Below are 23,823 nucleotides of genomic sequence, written 5' to 3'. Positions count from 1 at the left end.
ACTTGTAAAGTGTGTTCCTTAGAAGAGTCTGAACTTTGGCATGTCTTTTAATGTCAAAGCCAAAGTCTTTTTTGTTCCATCATGCTACCCAGCTTATAATTCTGTACTTGTAGGTTTCTGTGAGAATTTATGAATACTCATCAAATCAGTTCGGTGACTACATCTTCTTCCCAAATTCAATCGAATTATGCAATTAATGACCAGCTAACTTTTTTTTTTCATTTTAGTCAAAGAAGAGAAGAATGGCCCCGTCTTTTGGAGAGGCAGAGCGCCTGCAAGTTTGAATGAAGCCCCTCACAGGTGCGATTGTAGTTTGGAGTATGTTTGTAACTATCTGACCAAATCTTATTTTACATTTTAATTTTTTTTTTAATGCTTTTTCTCTACAAATGGCTTTGGACCAAATTCTGTTCATCTCATATATGTAATAATGAAGAAGGTATTTTGAGAGACCTTTCTTTACATTCAAATCCAGGAAGTTAAATAGTAAAGTATAATTTTTCTCATTTCAACTGAAGATATAGATGTCACAATATAAATAAATGATTAAAATTAAATTCAAAAGCATGTATTGAGCTCTGGTTCTGTGTAGGGCACTATATTAGGCCCTGTACTGGCTACAAAGATGAGTACGGCATAGTTCCTATCCTTGAGAAGCTGATTCTAACAGGATATATGACATTTGCATGAATAAAGATAATACAAAGTACACACGCTACTTGTCATGAGTGTGAGTAAATTGTCAAAGAGATTTAAAGAGGGGAAAGATTACACTGAGTCATGGGGAGAAGTCAAGATGACAGATGACGGTTGGTAAAGGAGTAGTGCACATGGAGATGGAGATACTGTAGTTGGAAGGACTAGTAGAAGCTAAGATTGAGGCAGGAAAAGCGGAATGTGTCTCAGGAAAGGTGAGCAGTCTAGTGTGATTTGAAACTAGAACATGATCACCAGATGCAAGGTTAGAAAATAAAATTGGGCCCGTATTTTGGAGGGTCTTAAAAATCCAGATGAAGACTTTACATGTCATTTCACGGCATGTGAGAAAGCTATTGAAAGTTTTGAGCAGGAGAATGATATCATAAAAGTCATTATTACAAAAAAATAATCTGACAGTTATGCTTAAAATGGATTGAAGTGGAAAAGACTGAAGATTGGTGGGAAGTAATGAGAATCTGAATTGGGCTAGTTGTCATGGGAATAAAGAAAAAGGGATGGATGGAAGAAACATTTCAGAGGCAGAATCTACAAGACTGGCAACTGATTGAACATGAGAGAGATGGAGAGAGAAACCACTGTAGTGTCAAGCCGGGGTGACTTCAAGGTGATGCCTTTCAGAGAATTAGGGAAGTCAGGAGGGATCAGCCCCAATATTGGTTTAGACAGGTGAAGCTTGAGGTCCTAGTGGGCCTCATTTGGTGGAGAACTTCATCGGGGAGTTGAAATTTCAGTCTGTATTGAGGGAGAGAAGTCTGGGTGTAAATTTAAAATGGAGTTTCCTAAGCTGCGTAACTCTGAGTATGATTCTATTACACACTTGAAGCATCTAGACATTGGAAGGGGGAGGGGAGCGCAGGATTCAAGAGCCTTGAGGCGATACATAGGCATGGGGAAAATGAATGTGGGCTCGGGCCTGAAAGACAGTCATGGCCTGGGGGAAATAGCCAAGTTAGGAAAACACTGCAGAGAGGAGAAGTGAGCTCCTTCCTGGGGAATATTCACAAACCTGCGGTGGACCACACTGTGCATAACTTAGGTTGCTGAGAAGGCCCTTTTCCCACTGTACTTTCTTTCATCCTCACCACCTCTCCCTGTTTGATCAAGATGACCTACGAGGTCTCTTCTGAATCTAAATTTCGTTGTTAAAACTTCCTTTCTCACCAAAAAAACCTTTTTTGGTTTAGGAAGATTCTTTTTTCTACTAGGAAAGCATCACCAGTTTGCTTTACAGAATTTTAACTTTACAGCCAACTATTCTGGATGAGAAAATTGGTAGAAAGTTGGCACAGTAACTGTACTTTTCTTAAAGGTTTTTAGAGTTTAAAGAGTTAGCTATAGAAATGTAGTAACTTTGTAGGGTGACAGATGGTAACTAGACTTATCGTGGTGATCATTTCGGAACATCTATAAATATAAAATTGCTATGATGTACACCTGAAATTAATAGGATATTGTATGTCAATTGTACTCCAGTAAAAACAAGAAAAACTAAGAGGTCTTGGAAAAAATAGTCTCTGTGTTCTTGTCAGGGTTCTCAAGGCTTTGGAGGTTCTGATTCTGTTTGGTGCTGAAACATCAGAAAAACTTACTGGCTAAGAGAGGATTGACTAGTAAGTGTTCCATTGCACATTGCAGACTTCGCTCAGGACACGCACAGGGACCCCTCTGGAATGCTGGTAACGGGGAGGGACCAGCGGCCTTGGGGGAGAATTCCTTCCCCTAGGGTTTCTCGATGGGTGCCATTAGCATTTTGGGTGGGACCATGCCTTGTCATGCAGAACAGCCCCACATGTTGTGGGACTCGAGCTTCCCAGGTTCTTGTCCACTAAATGCTAGCAGTGCTCCTCATTTATTGTGGCAACTAAAACAGAGCACCTCACATTTCCAGCAGAACCACCTCTGGGCTCTAGCTGTCAACACACTTGTCCAGTTTGCTTCCGTTTTCCCCTCTGGTGCCCTCCCTCCCTCTGGGCAGTCCTCTCTAGCCTTCCCTAGTAGGCATCCTGTTTTCCCTATGAAACTCCGTGCTTGGGTTTTTATTGACACTACAGTGTGACAACTTAATATAGTTTCACGCCACTTAACAATGGGGATGTGTTCTGAGAAGCACATTGTTAGGTGATTTTGTTGTGCGAACATCATGGGCTGTACTTCCGCAAACCTAGATGATGTAGCCTACTACACACCTAGGCCGCACGGTACCGATCTTGTGGGACCGCCGTCGTGCATGCAGTCCATTGTCGACCAAAGCGTCTTCACACGGTGCATGACTGTAACACCAATTTAAAATGGTTCCCCTTCAGTGGGATTTCCATTTTAAACAGGCACTAAAGCCAGAAGCTCTATTAGTAGAGTTTTGTTTTCGCGGCTTTATTGAGGTGTAATTGACATACCATAAACTGCAATATTTAAAGTCTTCAAGCAGATACATTTTGTCATATGGAAACATCCATGAAACCATCACCACAATAGATATCTTTCACCCCAGCCCCTCACTGTGGCCTGGGAACCTCTTCAAGGCAGTTCTTAGGTCTCACCTTGTTCGTTTCCCACTGTCTTATGTTGTCTGATGTCCAGTATCTTAAAAGCTGGGGTTTTTTTTGTATATTTTTCCAGTTTTTGGTTGTATCAGGTGGGAGGGTATAGCTAGTCCCTGTTACTCCATCTTGGCCTGAAGCAGAAGAAAACTAGTAGAATTTGAAGCTTATACCAGTATATGTGGAAGAGGAATTAGGCTAGAGTCAGGTCCTTCCTGGAAGTGTCAGATCCTTCACTTCCGGTGAAGTTTCCATAAAAGAGAGTCCATAAAACAGGGCAGCAAAAGGGGCGATCAGGGGACTCATTTACCCAGAATGTGTGCTTATTTGAAGTGGCTTGAAACTCTTTTTCCTTTGGTAGGCACAAATACATAGTTTTTGTGTAGTATGTATATATTTATTTGGGGGGGCTTGCACATATTTATTTGGGGGGGCTTGCACAGGGTGGGAGTGGGGGGCTATTGGGGATCCCAGGAGTGAGGGGCACAGAGGCCCCCTCCACTCGGCCTCTGCCTTCCAGAGCCTGCTGTTGTAAGCCCATTCAACTCACCAACTCCAGTTCCAGACTGTAATCATGAAGATAATCCTGAAGAAGGACCCTAGTTATCAAAGATTCGTGTGTGCCCACCGTCCTGCCTTTTACAAAGGATAAAGCCACACACTTTTAGAAAACTTCCTTGACAAAGCTGAGTCTCCACAACAAGGTTAGAGAGTCAGTTCAGCAGGACTCATTTCCCCGAGTGCTCCTGCTGTTCGAGCTTAGGTTGGCTACCGGGTCTTGAACTTGCTGGGATAAGCCAGAATCTAGGCCACCCGTTGCTGCTTCCTCATGCATTGTTACTGCTGTGAGATTAGTTTACTCTCTTAATGTGCTGGCTGGGCCCTGTGAGGAGACAGCCCGAAGCATCTGGAGGGTGGGAATAAAGCCGACCTGGGTAATGGCAGAAATCTGTGGTTTTTTTCAAGCCTCGCCTTGTATCAGGATCTCTCAAGGGCTCATGGAGAGTTCAGCCTCCTGGGCTCTACCCCCGACCACAGAATCCTAAGCTTTTAGGGATGGGACTCAGCAGTCTGTCTTTGGTAGCTCCCTAGATGATTCTGTTAGCTAGCTACCAAGGTTTAGGAGTTCCTGGGCTAGGCAGTCAATCTGCTCCTGGATTATTGAGGCTCCTGAGTTCTACACCCATAGTATGTCTCTAAGCCATCGACTTTTCTCTGTCTCCACTGCCAGTACCCCAGGACACGCCACTGTCATCTCTTACCTGGGCTTGTAACACCTCTAACTACCCTCCCCGCTTCCTTTCTTGGTACCTGCTGTGGTCTGAATGTTTATGTCCCTCTGAATTCATGTGTTGAGATCCTAACCCCAAAAGGTGATGGTATTAGGAGGTGGGGCCTTTGTGAGATGCTTTCATCATGAGAAGGAGCCCTCACGAATGGCATTAGTGTTATACAGGAGGCTCTAGAGACCATCGCTCCTTTCACCATGTGAAGACACAGCGAGGGCCACCAGCTGTGAACCAGGAAGAGGACCCTCACTAGATGGCGACCATGTTTGCGCCTGGTCTTGGACTTCCCGGTCTCCTGCACTGTTAATCTTCTGTTGTTTATAAGCTACCCAGTCTATGGCATTTTATTAGAATAGCCCAAACAGACTGAGACAGTACCTTTCCACCTGCACTTGACTGCATTATCCATCCTAAAGCCAAAGCGATCTTTTCCAAATGCCCCCTTCTTGCTTAAAGTCTTTCAGTGGCATCCCCCTTGCACAGGAAGGAAAAACTTTTTACAGATCTGGACAGCCCTGCGAGACCTGGCCTTGGCTTGTCTCTCAGCTTCATCTCACGTCGCTTCACCCCTTGCTCGCCACACTGGCTGCAGCACCTCCAGCTTTTCCCAGCTCAGGGCCTTTGAACTTCCTTTCCCCTCTTCACATTGCTTTTCCCATGCCTCTCTCTCTCATCCTTCAGGTCTTAGCTTGAATGCCCACATCCTAGGGAGGTCTTGCCTGATCACCCATCCTACAGTATATGCCACGCTCCAACAGACACACACGGGTTTTCTTTATCAGAGTACTCTGTTTACTTCATAGCACTTTCATGACTATAATTACATGCTCATTGTTTATTATCTGTCTTCCCATTAGAATGTAACCTCCTTGAGGGCAGGGACCTAGACATTCTTGTACATGGATACATCTCTGGTGCTTGGCCCAGTGCCTGGTACACAGTAGGTGCTTAATATTTGTTGAATGATAATCGTGTTCTTTACAACCTAGCCTGGCTTGGGGAGCACTATTGCATCTAAATCCAGGTAATTATAAACCATGTTTTGAAGGGCTTGCTGCCCTTCCATTGTTGCCCTGAGTTCATGGATTATTAGCTTCTGGGAGGAGGAATGTCTGCCTTGTTGTCGCGTGGCCCTCGTGACTGGAAGAACGGAGGGAGAGGCAGTGCTGGTGACGGCCGTGCACACGCTCTCAGACCCAGCAGTCTTCTTTTTCACAGTTTGCCATATAACGCCCCAATTTTTCGAGACTACTCTGATAGTCTTTGTTTTCTTCGAATTTGGAAAAGTAAAAGAGATTTCTAATTAATGTTTGCAGTAGTTGTTTTAGGTTATTATGGAGGTTAGAGCTCTGTTGAAAGTGGCAGAAGTCCAACTTCCGTTAAAAGGGGAATTTATTGGAATTACTGGGGCAACTCGTGTAATTCAACATTCATTCAACAGATGTGTATAGATATAGACATACATATAAATGCAAATGTAGATCTATCTATCCATTTAATGTGGCGTATTCTAATAGCTTGGCTCTATGTTCCGTTTTAGATGTACAATGGTGAGCAAAATCAGCAAAGTTGGAAACCCAACCATAAGAGTGTAGGGATGGTTTGAATGAAGCTGGGATGTAGGCATAGCTGGGCTGGGGGCTTGAGTGCCAGAGGACTTTGTCTGTCTCCTCTGATGTTTGTGGATCCGCTTCATTTTCTCTCACTGAAGACCATGTCCTCCATGGGACAGCAAAGTCACTACCTGTCTTATATTCATTTTTTACAGCTCCCACCACCAGATAAGGGCTAACTCACACACTTTCTTGCATCAAATCTAGAAATCCTGGGAAGGTCTCTGATGCCTAGCTTGAATAAATGGCTTACTGCTGAAAAATATCCACATAGCCAAGAGGTCAGGGTCTTTAGAAACATGGCAGCTTCTGTGTGGTCCATGCGTGGAGGGTAGGGGTGATTTCCAAATAAAGTAGGGGAGCTAGGCCTGCTGTCCCAGAGTTGTCTAGCACTGTCATCTCCATAATTACACATGCGACTCAAAAGTGTAAACAGGCAGGCTAGGATAGAAGACACTAATTAGAGGGCTGAAGAACGTTATCATGAACAGAGCTTCGAAACACCTCGAGGGGTAGAGTTTTAGACCTAATGATGAGAAGCTGCAGGTCATAAGAAGGAGGCAGTTATCTTGGGACATCAGACTTGCATAAGTATGACTACTTTTCAGGGTAAGAGTAAACAACAGGCCTTTTAACACCTAAGGGATAGAAAACAGACTAGTGATCTCTGATAAGGAGATTCAGTATTTAGGGTTCTCCATCTTTAGTGTAGCTCTTCATTAGTGGATAATTCCATGCACTTACATGCATTTTACAGGAGAAAACCTAAGTAGATATTGCACCAAAATGTTCTTTTAGGAAAAGTGTATAATGACCTACTTAAGAGTCCCGTAAAGCTGGGGGGAGAAACAAGACTGCCTATTGCTTGCAAGTGTTAAAAAACAGAGGAAGCTTGAGATCAATAGAACACTTTTATAGCGCTGGCCCAGAGTAAGATTTGTCTAAATTTAATTGAGTTCACCTTGAGTGATCTAAGAGGAAATGAAATAGTGGCCGTACTCAGCTGTGGGTCCAGGTCTGCTAGGCTCGTACCCACCAGGCTGGATTTTGATCTGAGTTCACATCTCTCTGTACCCTCTTCTGATATTTAGCTGATGAAAACTTAACAGCACATTTTCTAATTGCAGTGCATGGCAAATAGAGAGAAGCGCTTTTGGAGAAACCGATCTCTTTAATAAACAGAATTAGAGCTGACCAGCTTGGCACTTTCATGAAATGAGAATGTGCTGCACTTAATTGTACATTATTAGCAAAATAAAAGGAAAAAAACCAACTAACCAAGAAGGTGAACCTTATATTTTTCTATAAGAAGAAGCATTTCTTGGCAGAAAGTAGAAAAAGGGAGCTGTGTTATTCCTTTCTGCACGGTAGCCACACTGGCTGACTTCACATCCTGACCCTGTCTTGGGCTGTTTAACCTTCCTAGGCGTCCTTCCTCCTGCGTAGCATGGGGCTCACAATAGTATCTGTCCCACAGGGATGATATGTAAGGGCTAAGTCATGTACACGTAAAGTGCTTAACTTGTGTGTGGCACTTAGAGTCTTTATTAAAACTTAGCTCTTTGGGGCCAGCCTGGTGGCGTAGTGCTTGAGTTCACACACTCTGCTTCGGTAGCCCGGGGTTCGCGGATTCAGATCCTGGGTGCAGACCTAGCACCACTCATCAAGCCATGCTGTGGTGGCATCCCACATAGAAGAACTAGAGAGTTATAACCAGGATATACAACTATGTACTGGGGCTTTAGGGAGAAAAAAAAAAGAGGAAGATTGGCAACAGATATTAGCTCAGAGCCAATCTTCCTCACCAAAAAAAGAAAAGAAAACAGCATACCTTAAAGTTAAAAAAAAAAGAAAAGAAAATGGGAGTAGCGGACACCTTTAAAAAAAAAACAGGGGCCTGCCCAGTGATGCAGCAGTTAAGTATGCACCTTCCGCTTCTGCGGCCTGGGGTTCACCAGTTTGAATCCTGGGTGCAGACATAGCACCACTAGGCAAAGCCATGCTGTGGTAGGCGTCCCACATATAAAGTAGAGGAAGATGGGCACGGATGTTAGCTCAGGGCCAGTCTTCCTCAGCAAAAAGAGGAGGATTGGCAGCAGTTAGCTCAGGGCTAATCTTCCTCAAAAAACAACCAACCAACCAACTTAGCTCTTTTGTTATTGCTGATCGTCAGTAAGTCAGGCACTAAGCAGTGATCTGTTCAGCATCCTCAGAATCCCTGATTAAGCTTTGAGACTGAATGACTTTGCTCTTTTCTATTCTCACTAATAAATACTATAGTATTAAAAACATTAAAAAGTTGTGTAATAATTTGGCATGAGATACCATCTCTATTAATTTTCTAAGAATTTCTTATGCAATAGGTTGTGGTAGTTCTATTACAGGACCAAGTCCTGTGTTTATGTAAATATACTATGTGTGTAAGTATATGAATCCAGGATGTTTAGAAACTCAAGAGAAAGAGAAATACATATATGCTCTTGCACACAATTTGCTCATAGTTTATCATTATGAACCAATATTCACTGATCAATTACACATTTATAAAAATACAAAAAAATATTTATTGAGCATTGGAGTGGAATCAATATTCATTTTTCTCCCCCTCACTCTATTCCACACTCTCTTCACTTCTTTTACTCCTACCTTACTCTTCCTTTTTCCTCCTCCCTTTCTCCCTTTATGGACGTGCTTGAAAATTTCCTTGAGAGATATACTCAGGAGCAGAATTGCTTTGTACATTCTATATATCAATCTGCTTATTGGTTTTAGACATTAAGAGTATCTGCTCCCATTTTGTCAGCTACCTATTAGCTTTGTCTATGTGGTGTCTTTTATTGAATAGAATTTTAATTTTGATGTAACAAAATAAATTAAGGTTTGATTCTGGTCAAAATGGAGTAGGCACACTTTACTTCTCCTCTGAATGCAAGTAAAAATCCTGAACAGAATGCATACAGTAGTTGATTGACTGATTTAAAAAAAAAATCATTCTGCACAGAATTTAAACAAGATAGAGTCAACAACAGTTACAAATTTTCCTCTAAAATCTGCTTTAGCTGAGTCACATGTATTTTGACACGTATTGCCATTCAGTTCTAAATATCTCTTAATTTCCTTTATTAGTTTCAGCAGTTTTATTATGATGCATCTGGTGTGGAATTCTTTGAGTTATTTTGTTTGGGATTCACTGAGTTTCTTAAATCTATGTTTGTCTTTTGCAAATTTGGAGAGTTTTCAGCCATTATTCCTTCAAATATTTTTTCTGCACTACACTTTCTCCTCTCCTTCTGGGACCCTGAAGACATGAATATTAGACCTTTTCATCTTGTCACACAATCCCCTGAGATTCTGTTCATTTTTTCCTTCAATCTTTATTCTCTCTGTTGTTCAGATTGGATAATTTCTATTCATCCATCTTCAAATTCAATGACTTTCCTCTGTCATCTCCATTGTTCTTATTGAGCCCATTCAGTGAATTTTTAAGTTTTTGGTTATTATAGGTATTTTTCCTCTTAAATTTCTATTTGGTCCCTTTTTATATCTTCTGTTTCTCTGCTGAGAGCTTCTGTCTTCCCATTTGTTTCAAAGGGGTTCACTCTTCTTCTTTGGAGCATGGTTATAATGGTTGCCTTGAAGTCTTTGATAATTCCAGTGTCTTTGTCATCTCAGTATTGAAATCTGCTAATTGTTTTTTTCTTCATAAGATATTGAGATTTTCCTGGCTCTTCAAATGTCAGGTAATTTTGGATTGCATCTGGGACATTTTGAATATTACGTTGTGTGACTCCGGGTCAGGTGCCCATGAAGAGTGTGGTACTGGACTCTGCCAGCCTCTCGGTTATTCTTTGTTATCTGAACGTTATTTCTCACTTTGAATTCTTCCACATAGATTTGCTTATATTTCACCAATTCTGCTTTAGTAGCATCTTCATGGGGGAATTTTTTGTTCAGGAGAGCTCAAATTCTAGATCTTGAGATCTGGGTCTATATAACTTTTTATAGAAGAATTATTGTTCTCTATTATTCTGCTGGTTTCTTGTGTTCTAGCATATTAATCTGACCATCTATTTCAGTCTGATAGGTTTTTAGCTTTCCATGAGAACTAAACTCTGCATTTTCATATTTATTTAACTTCTTTCTTGAGTTTCTTAAATCCATTATTTTTTCTAATTTACCATTTTTCTTCATTTCTTGATAGAGCCAATATGCTAGCATATGTACTTGTCATTCTTAGCTGAACTTGCACCTAACTGGTTTTTCTGAAGCTGTTCGATTTTGCCTGTTGCTTTTTGGACTGTGACTTCTAACCTGACATTTTCAGGCTCAGGGAATTTATCTGTCTTTGATGCAGAGGGAAAAAGGAGAAAAATGATTTGTGCATCCTTTTGATTTTGGAGTTCTCTTTCCACTTCTCTCACCTCTTCCTCATTTGTGGTTGGGCTCTCCCTGGAGATACACAATCAGCTCATTAGAAAAACATTTGAATTTTAGAAACTTAGTTCTGTAAATATGAAGTTGGCACATGCAAATTCAAGGTTCTAGAACTCTTGCTTTAATTGGACAAGTAAGGGTGGGCGTTATCGACTTTCAAATGAAGAGTACAGTTTAGTTTTATGAGTTAGCTTGCTTAACTGGTAAAGCTATAATGTTCATGGCATTTTCATTTATGCTGCCACAAAACAGAAATCGTTTTCAGAAACCCTTTTTAACTCTCCAAAATAATAGACTTTTCATACAACTGAGTAAATAACAGTCAGTTCAAGTGAGACTTTCTGTAACTACCTGAAATCATGTTGCTGAACTTTCACACAAAACGTTTTGCACCCAAAATGAGCATTTTAACATAATTTCCTAATATTATCTACCATAACCTATGCAGCAGTTATTTAATTCTCTTCAATTTCCATAGAGAAAGTTTTAGAAAGTATAATCTGTAAGAATAAAGAAAAGCTATCATTTTAAAGAGGATTGGAGTATGTGTGATCCATTTCTGGGCTAGACATATTCATTAACTTGGAAATCCTAGCAGGAGAGTCTTATGTTCTTAGCCACTTTGATAACACGGTTACATAATGCTAGAATCCCATGAAGAAATGGGGTAATGTAAGATAGTTACTGCGTGGCATTCAGGATTGTGAGTCATATACAGTCATTTGTTCAGTTGTATGTTTAAAATCTGGCCATGCCACGTGCTACTCCACAGAGCAAGAAGAGTGCGGCAAGGAGGGCGTGCTCTCAGCTCCCTTTCCAGGTCACACTCTGGGACCACAGCACCAGTGTGCACATCCTTAAGCCCAAGGGTTTGGCAAGGGGTGGCTGTTTAAGGGGAATGGAGTTTAGATGAGTGAACTGTGGTAAGCACTTGTGTGCATGTGCGAGTGCTTGCACACACATGCAAGGTCGGTCGGAGAGGGAGCTGAGGGTTAGAACTCAGAATCACGCATAGCACCGTTCAGATAATGAATGAATTTTATACCTGTTTAAAATTTAAGAACTAATAAAAACAAAGTGGCTTTCCACTTTCACGGAGGTTCCAATCTCACAAGGGAGACAAGATACCTTCATATAGAATCATAAACTGGCAATTCAAGGCAATCTAGGATGATATTAACAGCTAGCACCTATTGAGTGTTTCCAGCATCACAAACACAGTGCATGTATTTTTTTTTTTTTGCTGAGGAAGATTCGCCCTGAGCCAACGTCTGTGCCAGTCTTCCTCTATTTTGTACGTGGGTCACCCCTACAGCATGGCTGCCGACAAGTGGTGTAGGTCTGCACCCAGGAACCGAACCCAGGCTGCCCGAGCAGAGCACACCAAACTTAAGCTCTAGGCCACGGGGCCGGTCCCTGTATTTTCTTGTTTAATTCTCACAGAAACTCGATAAGATTGGTGCTGTTATTATTCCTATTTTAAAATTAGGAAATTAAGGCTTAGGTCAATCAAAGTCATATAACCACTGAGTGGCAGAGCCAGGATTGGAACTTAGATCTCATTATACTCTGCAGCTTGCTTCCCTGTGCGGCAGAGAGGAGAAATGGGTCACAGTGAGCTGGAGAGAACAGGGCAGGTGGGGGATGGAACGCAAGATCGACTCTGAAAAAAGTGATATTGGAAAAATCAGAAGAGGTATTAGCAAGAGATGGATCAAAGAAAACGTCAGTAAAAACCATCTCTCTCACAGCTCCATGTGAATAGTTTTCTCTTTATAGCGTCCATTAGAAATGCACCAGGAAAGAATAATCGGGTTTCAAAATTAGAATGAAAGGTCCTCTCAGTGGAAGTGTTGGGGCTCCGTGAAGGACAGGCACAATGCGTCAGATGAAAAAAGTGCTGCTTTAAATGACATTGGGGAGAGCTGTATTTCTGAAAGCAGTAAAGAATACTGAAGAACTGTGCCATACCTCCCCTCGGTCAGAGGGTACTAGCGAGTGAGAGTGAATCACGTCCTTCTCTTAACAAGCATTCCTTTCATGGGAGAACATTTACTTTCAGATGTTAACCTGCTGCATTTGGGCCACTGGGTTCTCTTTGTTCCTTGTTGTTAAATTATGAACGTGAAGTTTGACTCTAAGTTCTACCTGACAGGTACCGCCAGGAGAGCAGCACATTGTCCAGGGACTCACTCCTCTGTCCTCCTTCAGACCTCAAGAAGCCGTCCCTTCACGGCCAGCGGGCTTTTCGACCTTTACCCATCCCCTCCAGAAGGAGCCGTCAATTAACGTCAGCCGCTGGCAAGGCTGTCAGCGTGCCGTCTTGTACAGCAAACACAAAAGAACCCCAGGGACTTCGAGATCACGGAGACTCTCTAAGTGAGATCCCCTTCCAGTGCGATGGGAACGGACACGAGTCTCACTTAGGCAATTCCTCCCTGGCCTCCCCTTTCCAGAGCAACCCAAACCTGGAGAAGAAAGAGTCAGAACTTCATTTGTACATTATTTCCACAGCCTCATCCATATTTCTGCACTTAAAAAGTTCATGGAACAATTATATTATAGTAAGTGTCCCCATGAGTTAACCTTGATGTATTTATTGCTTTTTAGGGCGAAAGTGCCTTTCCTGCTCCCCCCCCCCCATTTTGGAAATTTAGCCTTGGAATTTAATAATATCATGAAAGATAAAACCTACTGGACAATTAAGGGGATGATTTTCTTTAGGCTATTGCAACAGGAAAAGTGCTCATTAAGGAGTATCTTAGGGGCCGGCCCAGTGGTGCATCGGTTAAGTTCACACGTTCTGCTTCAGCGGCCTGGGGTTCACTGGTTTGGATCCCGGGTGCGGACATGGCACCGCTTGGCAAGCCATGCTGTGGTAGGCGTCCCACATATAAAGTGGAGGAAGATGGGCATGGATGTTAGCTCAGGGCCAATCTTCCTCAGCAAAAAGAGGAGGATTGGCAGCAGATGTTAGCTCAGGGCTAATCTTCCTCAAAAAAAAAGAAGAAAAGAAAAGAAAAAAAATAGGAGTGTCTTAAAGAAAAGGAGATGGGCCTGGGATTTTGTAGAGGCACGTAAGCAAGGGAGTCCGCAGTGCGTCTCCTGGGAATCTTGAGGAAGGACGCAGACAGGTCTTATCTCGGGATGTTTGTGAGCAGGGTGGCCTTTCGCAGTTAGCTGGGGGGATTTCTCAACCATTTCTGCTTTCAGAAAGCACCGAGCTCAGATAAAGTTCAACACTGTCAACATGTTTCTGTATTTCTTAGCTGCACCATTGAAAGGAGGCTGATGGGAGTCGTTGTCATAGGGCCAGATAATTGTATAGAGATCGCCTCGTCTAAGTCCTTCATTTTATAAATGAGGAAACCGAAGCACAAAAACTTGAAGTAACTTACTCAAGGTTATATAACAAATTTAGGGGCAGAGTCAGAACTCCCATTTGGGGATCTTTTTATTACACCAGGATCAGTTTAAAAATAAGTAACTTATTAAAAGCATAGTATGATCCTTTTCCGTTATCTTCAGTGACATATAATTTTGATTAGTGATCTTCCAGGGCAATACTATTAAGAAATATGAAAGGTTCTTTTCACTCCGAAGAAGCTAGGAAGCAGGGGGTTTTATAAATGGCTAAAAATGGTGAAAGATTGCGAGACAACTCTAATTTTTTTCTCATTGTACAGTTCAGAATGTTTAATGTTTAAATTAAATGTTAGACATTTAAAATTCCTCTCTAAACTTTTAAATAGTTTTCTCCAAATTAAGACTGTAAATGAATCCGAAATAGAGGGAAAACCCAGCTCTATTAAAAGAAGGCTTTATGTGTTCTAATGGAAGCACTCAAACTGAATTGACTTTAAAAATCTATCTGAATATTTCAGAATGGCTGTTTGTGCTCCCTGAAGGGACTGACTCATGATTTTAAGTTTGGCTTTTTACCTCTGCAGCAGAGGCATGTTTGGGGCAAGTCAGGCCATCTCAGGAAACTGAAAATAAATCATCTCCTCAATCAGTCAGACTTAGCTTGGTTGACTGATCTCTTGTGCCCTGAGATCTGGAATGATCTTTCATGTTAAGGTAGGGAAGTGCTCCTGGGAAAAGAACTGGACATATTAACTTTCAGGTAAAATGAACCCAAACGGTCCAGTTAGAAATGAGCACTCATCCTGATTTTAAGGGTTCCCAAAGAGTCGAGTCTTCTTCAGTAACCTATTTTATCTGTAACTTTCACCAAAAATAATTACATCTGGGTTGTTTAGCATCTCAAATTCTACAAAGATGAACTATGGCAATTCTTTGCGCTTTATATGGTGTGAAGATAGCCGCTAGAAACCTAAATAACTAAGGCATACCCCCAAATTAAAATTGTACATTTAAGGCAAGCATAAACATTTAGAGAGGGAAAAAAAGGCAATTTTTAAAAAGAGAGCAGTGACAAAAGTAGTAAGAAAAAGCACATACGTCCCCCACCACGCACCCACACAGCCACCACCAGCTCTGACGCATCAGGAATAAGACGGGTAAGCTTGTTTGCGGTTGTAAATCAGCAACATTTCAGAAATTCCTTCTGACCTGTCTGTTAAGCCTCAACATAAACAAAAGGTTATTTGGAGAATTTGCTGAACACCGCTTCCCCATTTATTTTGAGGACCAGGAATGAATGGGAAATGACAACATTACAGATTTAAGGGAGAAGAAACCTCATTAATAGGGGAATAGTTAAAATTATTGGATATCTATGCTATGGAATACCAGGTAATCCTTAAAAAGATTGAAGTAAATCCATATACACAGACGTGAAAAACTGTCAACCACATATGTATTAAGTGAAAAAAAAACAGAGATTAATATATGTGATATAATTTAGCCAGTATTAAATATATATCATAAAAATATATCATTTTCTATGTAAGTATTATAAATGTATATGTTATAATTAATGTGTTTTTATATGCCTGAAAGGATGTAAACCAAATCGATAATAGTGAGGTACTTTGAACAATAGGATGGAAGAGCGAGGGAGAGACAGAGAACTTTTATCTTCTACTTTCTGCACTTCTGTAGTGTTTGATTTTTTTTTTTTTTTTCAGGAAGATTAGCCCTGAGCTAACTGCTGCCAATCCTCCTCTTTTTGCTGAGGAAGACTGGCCCTGAGCTAACATCCATGCCTCATCTTCCTCTACTTTACATGTGGGATGCCTACCACAGCATGGCTTGCCAAGTGATGCCATGTCCACACCCGGGATCCGAACTGGGAACCCGGGCCGCCGAAGCAGAACGTGCACACTTAACCGCTGCGCCACTGGACCGGCCCCTGTACTGTTTGATTTTGAGAGACAATTTTATTTCATAATGAGCAAATGTTATGTTTAAAACTTTTAAAAAACTGCATAAGGAAAAAATCCTCTGTGGTGTTATCAAACTCTGGAATGAGTTACATAAACAAATCATGTACTATAGAAGGAAATTAAACAACAGATATATGATATTGACTAAAAGTAGGGGGAATTCACTTTTCCTACTTTTTCCTCTTTCAGAAAGCCACTCTTTTACAAGACCCCCTCTCCGTCAGTGAGCTCCGCCCTGCTGCGGGCAGTCAGAAGCCGTACAGGTGAGCAGTGACGATGCCACACAGCTGCGTGGGGACTGCTCTCCTCTCTGCCTCTCCTGACTCTGTGTCTTGCTGACCCTCACATTTATGCCTCTCCCTCAACTCTCTGCCCTGAATCGTAGGTCTGCAAACACAACTACCCACTGCACACCACCTCTGGGATGTCTTAGAGGAACCTTAAAGTCAGCATATTGAAAACATGACTCAGCATCTTCCTTCTGGGGCCTGACCTTCCTCCTGTGTTTCCTAACACAGGGCATGATGTCATTGTCTCCAGATGTCCTAAGCCGGAGTCCTGGATGTCACCCTTCCCTTCTCTCTCCCCTTCACCATCCCCTACATCCAGCCAATCACCGTGCGGTTACTGTGCTGCTTTGTTCTCTGGATAACATCCACTGTCCACTCCCATGTGCTCAGGCCCAGTGATCTCTGTTCCAGGCTCCTACAGTATTTTCCTAGCTGGGCTCTGACTTCACTCTTGCCCCCGTCTAGACTATTCTCCATGACAACAGAGGACTCTTTCAGAACCACAAATCTGGTCATGTAACTCTTCCCTTAAAGCCTTTGAATGGCTCCCCATTGCCCTTAGGAGAAGATGTAATCAGACGTGTACAATGATGCATCATAGAGAGCAAGCCGCCCCTGCCTCCCCCCGTGAAAGAAATAAACACGCACTGAACTCCATTAGGGCACTGATTCCTTACTCTGCAAATCAGCAAGAAATGGAGAGAATCAGGCTTTCTCCTGCCTTTCCTGCATGAACCGTGATCAGTTCAGAGTCACAAGTAGCCCGAGTTGAGGAAGGCAAATTCCGTTTTACAGAATGCCGCCTAATGAATGTGGAAGGTTTAACAGTATTAGGAAATAACCATTTTTGCAAATCCTAATGAAATGATAGATTCACGCAACAATCCTCAGTGGATGAAACCATTAGATAGAAAGGTGAAGCAGAATTGCAAAACGGAGGGGTGATTTTTAAATAACTAAACTCATTGATCGGTCTTAGCGTCACTTCAGTGGACCACCAGACTTTTGTGTCTCATTATTTGATGTAATATGACCACACAGCACCATCTGTGAAGTATCTTTGTTAAAACAATTAAACTTGAATCTGACTTAAAAGTGTGGGCATGTCAGCCTTAAAAAGGAATGAAATTCTGACACACGTGACAACATGGGTGAACCTTGAAGAAATTAAGCCTAATGAAATAAGCCAGAGATAAAGGACAAATATGGTATGATTCCACTTATAGGAGGCACCTACACTAGGCAAATTCATAGAAAGAGAAAGTAGAATAGAGATTACTGGGGGCTTGGGGAAGAGGCGAATGGGGAGTTAATGTTTAATGGGTACAGAGTTTCTGTTTAGAAAGATGAAAAAGTTCTGGAAACAGATAGTAGTGATGGTTGCACAATGTTGTGACTGTCCTTAATGCCACTGAATTTTACCCCTAAAAATGGTTACAATGGTAAATTTTATGTTACGTATATTTTATCTCAATTTAAAAATAGGTAGGGGAGTGTGTGTGTGTATGTAAGGGAATAGATAAAACAAGATTGGCAGGATGTTGAAAATTTTGGAAGCTGGGTGATGGGTATGTGGAGTTTCTTATACAACTTTCTCCATTTTTTTGTATATTTGAATATTCCCATAGTAAAAGTTTTTTAAAAACTTAAGATACATAACAAGCAAATACAACTATCTTATTTAAATTTTGATTTTAACAAACCAAATATAAAATAACATTTTTAAGACTATAAAGGTCCCTTGAGTATGGATTGGGTATTAGACAATACCAAAGAATTATTAATAAACTTATTGAGTGATGATGATTTTGTAAGAAAATGTTTGTTTTGAGATATGTTCTGAGGTATGTAGGAGTTAATGTTTGTGATGTCTTTTTTAAAAAGATGGTAGTACAAATAGCTTAGAATTTCTACATGTTTTCACATGTTCACTCTAAAAAAGTATCAGTTTTAATTTTGGTGCTTTATTTAAAGTGATTTTAAAGCTAATTGTATAATAAAATAGGCCCTAACTTTGTATATATGTGGCTTGAAATTTACCCCTAAAGGTAAGAAGGAGAGTTCTGCCACTATCTTTTTTTTTGAGGAAGATTAGCCCTGAGCTAACATCTGCTCCCAATCCTCCTCTTTTTGCTGAGGAAGATTGGCCCCGAGCTAACATCCATGCCCATCTTCCTCTAGTTTATATGTGGGGCGCCTGCCACAGCCTGGTTTGATAAGTGGTGCATAGATCCACACCCGGGTTCTGAACCTGTGAACCCCAGGCTGTCAAAGTGGAATGTGTGAACCTAACCACTGCACCACTGGGCTGGCCCCTCTGCCACTATCTTGACTCAGGAAAAGCATATTCCTTGCAAAGTTTATTCCTGAAGGCAACACATTTAAAATGCAGTGATTTAAAATGCACTGTGAGAGATGCAGTATATGCACAAGATATACAAGAAGTGGTCTCTGCCTGCAAGGCAGTTGTAAAGGAATAAATATTCTTTGGGTTTTCAAATTAGAATTCTGTCATAAATATGAGTTCTGTAACCTGACCGTTGTGAACATAGACACAGCACTTCTGAGATGATGTATGAAAAGGCTTTTCCAGCTATAAAGCATTATACAAATGTAAGGTATTATTTATATTAAATGTCTGGAAAAATGAAAAAATATAGGAAAAATAGGGCTTATCATTAGATCAAGACTCCTTCTTGCCACATTATTTGAGTGAATTTATGTTTTGTAGCTGATGAAAATATAGAGTGTCTGTTAACATTAACATAAAATTTTCCCCTTATTTCTAAATTGAAGAATGGAGTCTTCTGGCCTGAGACTTTTCCTTATTTAAATTAGTCAAAGGAAGTCTGTCATCTATATAAAAGCAAATCTTCTCTGAACGTTCAAAGAAACTGTGATTATATATAACTTCTCTTTGGAAATGTAGACTGCTGAGTCTAACTTAAATTTATGATGTATATAAGACCTCAATTTATAGATGAATTGATTTTTAGGTGAAGAAATTAGTGTGCTTTTTCTTAATAAAATTTGTTTTAAAAATAATAGTTTCAGGGACCGGCCCGGTGGCGCAGTGGTTAAGTTTGCACGTTCCAAGAACCAAGATTCCATGTAGCATTATTGGGAATAAATGGCTGATATGAAGATTTGTGCAGGAAGTGGTAAAAATATTTCTATTTCAAGTCAGAAATTCTACGAAGTTGCCATCGACCTACACAGAACATGAAACATCTCTCCTACTGTTACTTTTTTCTCTCCTTTTCTGAATCACTAGCTGCGTGAGCTTGGCCGGGTTACTTAACCTCTCCACCATCCTGTAAATGGGGTAGTAATTCCCAGCTCATCCCCCTTACTGGGACTGAAGGAGCTGGTCTGTGAACACACCCAGGCCAGCGCCTGCCGCAGAGTCCACGCTCATTTAAGTGCAAGTTCTCACTGAGCACGTGGGAGAGGGAAACAGTATTTAACCCGATAACGTTTTTTCAAGGTGTTGAAAATCAGCCGAGGAGCCAGGACAAGTACACACATAACTACAGTGGAGTGAAATAGGATTAGTGTGATAGAAGAAGCGTGGGAAAGCGCCACGGGAGAGGGTCCCCATTCGCGTGGAGTGAGGGAAAGCTCCAAGGAGAAGCTGTACTTGTTTCAGCTAAGCCAGCTTTTCCTGAAGTGTGGAACACACCTGGGTCGGTGATGGGAAGTGATTTCGTGTGGTGCTTTGCCATGGTGTGAAATGACTTTGAATTCCGTGGTGAAAAAGTGGTTCCCTTTTCCAACTCGTCTGATCTCGTTAGGGAGGACCCCTCGGCTGGTGCCAGCAGTGGCAGCTCCCTGACACGCTCCTCTGCTCTTTTGTCAGAGAGAGCGGACCTGAGACCCAGAATATGGAGCATCGACTTAGAATTTGGGTTGCGTTCAGGCTGTTTTTATAGTTACTCACTATTTATAGCAAACGATACTGTTTTTTCTCTGTAAAGTAGTGATACGAAGTTTTCTTTATAAATAACTCTTCTAGGCAAAAAAAAAAAAAGTGAGTTAATTTAAAGAAAAAATATTAAGCAAATAACATTACATATGATTCCCGGATTGTGGTAAATGTAATGTGAACGAACTCTGAGCTAGACTACGAGAGACAGAAGTTTACAGGGCCTGTGAGAGTATTCCTGTTGTGCATGCAGCTTGGGTAAAGGGGCCTGGGCAAAAAGTATGTTTGCAGAGTAATAAATAGCTCAGTTGCGGGTAGCGAGTTTCATTACTGATGAGGAATAAAGCTAGAAGTACAAAACTGTATTAAAATTCCATTGGTAACCAAGTTTTACAAACCTGTCAATCATCGTCGATATCCCTTGGCTGCTGTTTCTTACCATTTTTTACGTGGAAAATTTTCTTGTCTTTCTGTAGATCTGAGGAGAAAATTAAGCACTTCAGTCAACTTAAATCTGAACTCTTTCTTAAAGACAATACTTTGAGGAAGATGCTCTGTCTAATTACGCAACTTAAATTAGCAGCCCAGAAAAACTTCATTCTGAAAAGGCTTTTCTGGAAAGTAGGTATTTTGTTTTATTTATAATCGTTAAAATTTGTTTCACTTGTTTATCAGATGCAGCATATCCAAGCATATAGTAAAATGTGAATAAATATTGTCTTGTATTCTGATGCTGTATTTTAAAATGTTGATTAAATTTAATGCAATTCTGTCTTGACACGTGAAATGTGATGTAATCAATAATGTATATCTGTGTGTGTTGGGGGATGGGAAGAGAGGAGAGCAGGAGCAGAAAGATGGTAGCTCACCTGGGTTGGGTTGGGTTGGCAGAGTGAAAGAAAAGAGAGAGAATCAGAGGGGAAGCTTCTGGCATTCGAGATGTACGAGTACAGACAATGAGATGATAAAGTAGATTTCAAGAAGTTTTACCATACAGGTTCCCCCACAATAAAAATATAATTAGGGGCTGGCCCAGTGGCTCGGTGGTTAAATTTGTGAGCTCCACTTCAGTGGCCCAGGGTTTGTGTGTTTGGATCCTGGGCATAGACCTACACACTGTTCATCAAGCCATGCTGTGGCAGGCATCCCACATACAAAATAGAGGAAGATGGGCACAGATGTTAGCTCAGGGACAATCTTCCTCAGCAAAAAGAGGAAGACTGGCAACAGTCGTTAGCTCAGGGCCAATCTTCCTCACCAAAAAATAAATAAATATATGATTTAAAAAATTACTTTTGAGTGTCAGACAGTTATGTTTAAAACGGTGAGTCCTGAGGAGTCAAAGCCACCTAGCTCTCACTCAGCAAGTTACGGGCTTGCTCTTCCTTAGTTTCACTGTCTGTTTCAGATGAAGGTATTGAGAAGACCAGGTGCGTGCTGGTGTGGTGCCCAGGTGAGGGGTGAGCCCTCCCTTGGGCCGAGCTCATGCTGATGGCTATATGCTGTATCCTGATTCTGGCCAGTGGTCTCATACATAGTTGCCACTGTTTTATTGAGCAGTGGTGAAGTGCACAGCCTCCCCAGCCGTACAAGACAGTCCTGGCCATTTCTAAGATTCCAAGTACTTCACATGTAGGATGTCCAACTAGCCTGGTTTGCCCAGAATAGGGTGACCAACTGTCCCAGTCTGCCTGGGCCTGAGGAAATTCCCAGGGCATGGGACTTTCTGTGCAAGAGCTAGGACAGTGCCAAGCAAATTGGGATGGTTGATCACTCTAATCAGAGGGCGCAGTGGCTGTAGAGAATAGTTTGTCAAGTGTCCCCAACATGGAGACAGGTGAGGAGGATGGAGTGCTGCATAGTCTACAATGCTTGTACTGGGTAGACGCTGTTAGGAAGACACTCCCCACCCCCAAGTTTTGACCCTAGAATTTCAGAGGGTTTTGCAAAATACAGGGACAGGCATCAAAATGATCAATCAAGACAGTTATGAAGATGGAAATGGAGCTCCGATGGAAAGCTAAAGGAATTGCTGTTATATCCACCTGGGATAGACCTCTCCAGTCCATCTCACAGATGGTGTCGGTTTACTCGGTGACCCTGCGTGTGTGGTGCTGCTTGCTCAGAAGGCTCTGCGGCTCTCCCTACCCAGCAACGCGCACACACCGTGGTGCTGGCATGTAAGGCGCTCCACTAACGACCTCTATCACAGATTGCAAACGCAGACAGGCATGGCCTTTGTTTCAGCAGGCGGGTTATCCGGAAGGGGCCAACATCCGCACGGGCGGGCCCTGGGGGAACTAACGCAGCTGTAGACGCTCACAGAGAAGGCACCGTGCCCAAGGGCGCTGAGAGTGTTCTCCACGCGGAGAAGGTGGAAGATGAAATGTCAGGGCACTGCAGCACGGGGGCATCACAGCCAGATGTCTGCACAAACATTTGGCACCAGGAACATCTGCTTGCTTTGGGATGGGCACCAAGGCCTTAATGGGATGTGGGGTTGGGGCGGTAGCAAGGGCGTCAGTGTTGCTGAGACTGAAGCCAGCGGCTGGGAGAGGACTGGCAAAGGACTGAGGACCAAAGAGGAAGTCCACTTGGACAGACCAGACATAGTCAGGGGACTGGACTTATGGCAGAGTCCCCGTAGGAGCCCGGTACCCCCGAGGGTTAGACTAGGAGGAAGAGGGTTGACGTTGAATACTGGAGTGTTGGTCTGCAGGTCGTCTCCAGTCTTAAAACAGGCCTGATGCAGGTGGCCTCAGCTGCAGAGCAAAGGAAGGAAGTAGAGAGAGGAGAAAGCTAGGCCTGACCCTCTCAGCCCCTACTGACCCCTGCCCACCGCTTTCCTCTAAGAGCTCGAGCCGCGTGGGATGACTTGACACCCTGTCCTTTCCAGCCCGCCATGTTTTCCCCTGCTGCCTGCTATCTCTAGGCTACTCCATCTTCCATTTTCTCCTGTTAAAATCCAACCCATTCTTCAAGGCTCATCTCAAATGCTATTTTTCTGCCTTTCCTGTTGTCCTCAGTGGGCCACTTTGGTACCTTCCTCTCTTTGATCTGTTATGGCAGTTCTGTGCCATAGAACTTTCTTGGATGTTTTATAATCTGCACTGTTCAATAAAGTGGCCACTAGCCACGTGTGGCTATCAAGCACTTGAATGTGGCTAGGGACTAAGGAAGTGAAATTTTATTTTATTCAGTTTTAATCCTTTTAAATGTAAACAGCCCCATGTGGCCAGTGGCCACCGTGTTGGGCAGAGCAGATCTATGGAACCCCACACGGCACTTTCTCTTCAACAATTCAGTAAACACTTATTGCATGCCTGGCTCTGTGCCAGGCGTGGTCATAGGCTCTAGAAATGCAAGCACGACTCAGACGCAGTTCCTACCCTCAAGAATTAGCGTGGATATTCTCCTTTGTACTATGGTTACTGGTATGTTTTTCTTATGTACCGTAATATTCTATAGCTTCTTCAGGATAGGCATGCGTCTTATTCCTCCTTGTGCTGGGCTCTCTGGAGAACGCAAGGTCGTGTGAAGCTCCTTTAGGAACCCACCCTGGGGTGGGGAGAGAGAGAGATATATATAATTTTATATATACAATTTCCTCCTTTTAAAATCAACTTTATGGAGTATAATTTTCTTTTAGACAATCTTTTAAAAA

General features: G+C 42.0%; 1 protein-coding gene and 1 long non-coding RNA gene across 10 annotated transcripts in view; one reads left to right on the top strand and one right to left on the bottom strand.

Annotated features, from left to right (window-relative positions):
* C6H12orf56 (chromosome 6 C12orf56 homolog) overlaps nt 1-23,823 on the top strand; it is an 85,609-nt gene that overhangs the window by 39,007 nt on the left and 22,779 nt on the right. For all 9 annotated transcript variants that reach the window (XM_023643931.2, XM_023643933.2, XM_023643936.2 and 6 more), the window contains 4 exons: nt 228-300; nt 12,749-13,157; nt 16,134-16,207; nt 20,636-20,780. In XM_023643931.2, coding sequence (XP_023499699.2) covers nt 228-300; nt 12,749-13,157; nt 16,134-16,207; nt 20,636-20,780 — 701 coding nt within the window. The remainder of the gene's footprint in view (nt 1-227; nt 301-12,748; nt 13,158-16,133; nt 16,208-20,635; nt 20,781-23,823) is intronic.
* LOC111774019 (uncharacterized) overlaps nt 8,700-23,823 on the bottom strand; it is a 59,213-nt gene continuing 44,089 nt past the window's right edge. Inside the window, exons 2-3 of the long non-coding RNA XR_002808859.2 lie at nt 20,558-20,637; nt 8,700-10,608 (exon numbers count right to left, since the gene is read on the bottom strand). This is a non-coding gene — a long non-coding RNA (uncharacterized lncRNA). The remainder of the gene's footprint in view (nt 10,609-20,557; nt 20,638-23,823) is intronic.

The sequence above is a fragment of the Equus caballus genome, chromosome 6, assembly GCF_041296265.1.
Source record: "Equus caballus isolate H_3958 breed thoroughbred chromosome 6, TB-T2T, whole genome shotgun sequence".
In the NCBI taxonomy this organism is placed as follows: Eukaryota; Metazoa; Chordata; class Mammalia; order Perissodactyla; family Equidae; genus Equus; species Equus caballus.
Note: the sequence above shows the minus strand (reverse complement) of the source record. Positions and strands in the feature narration are given on the sequence as shown.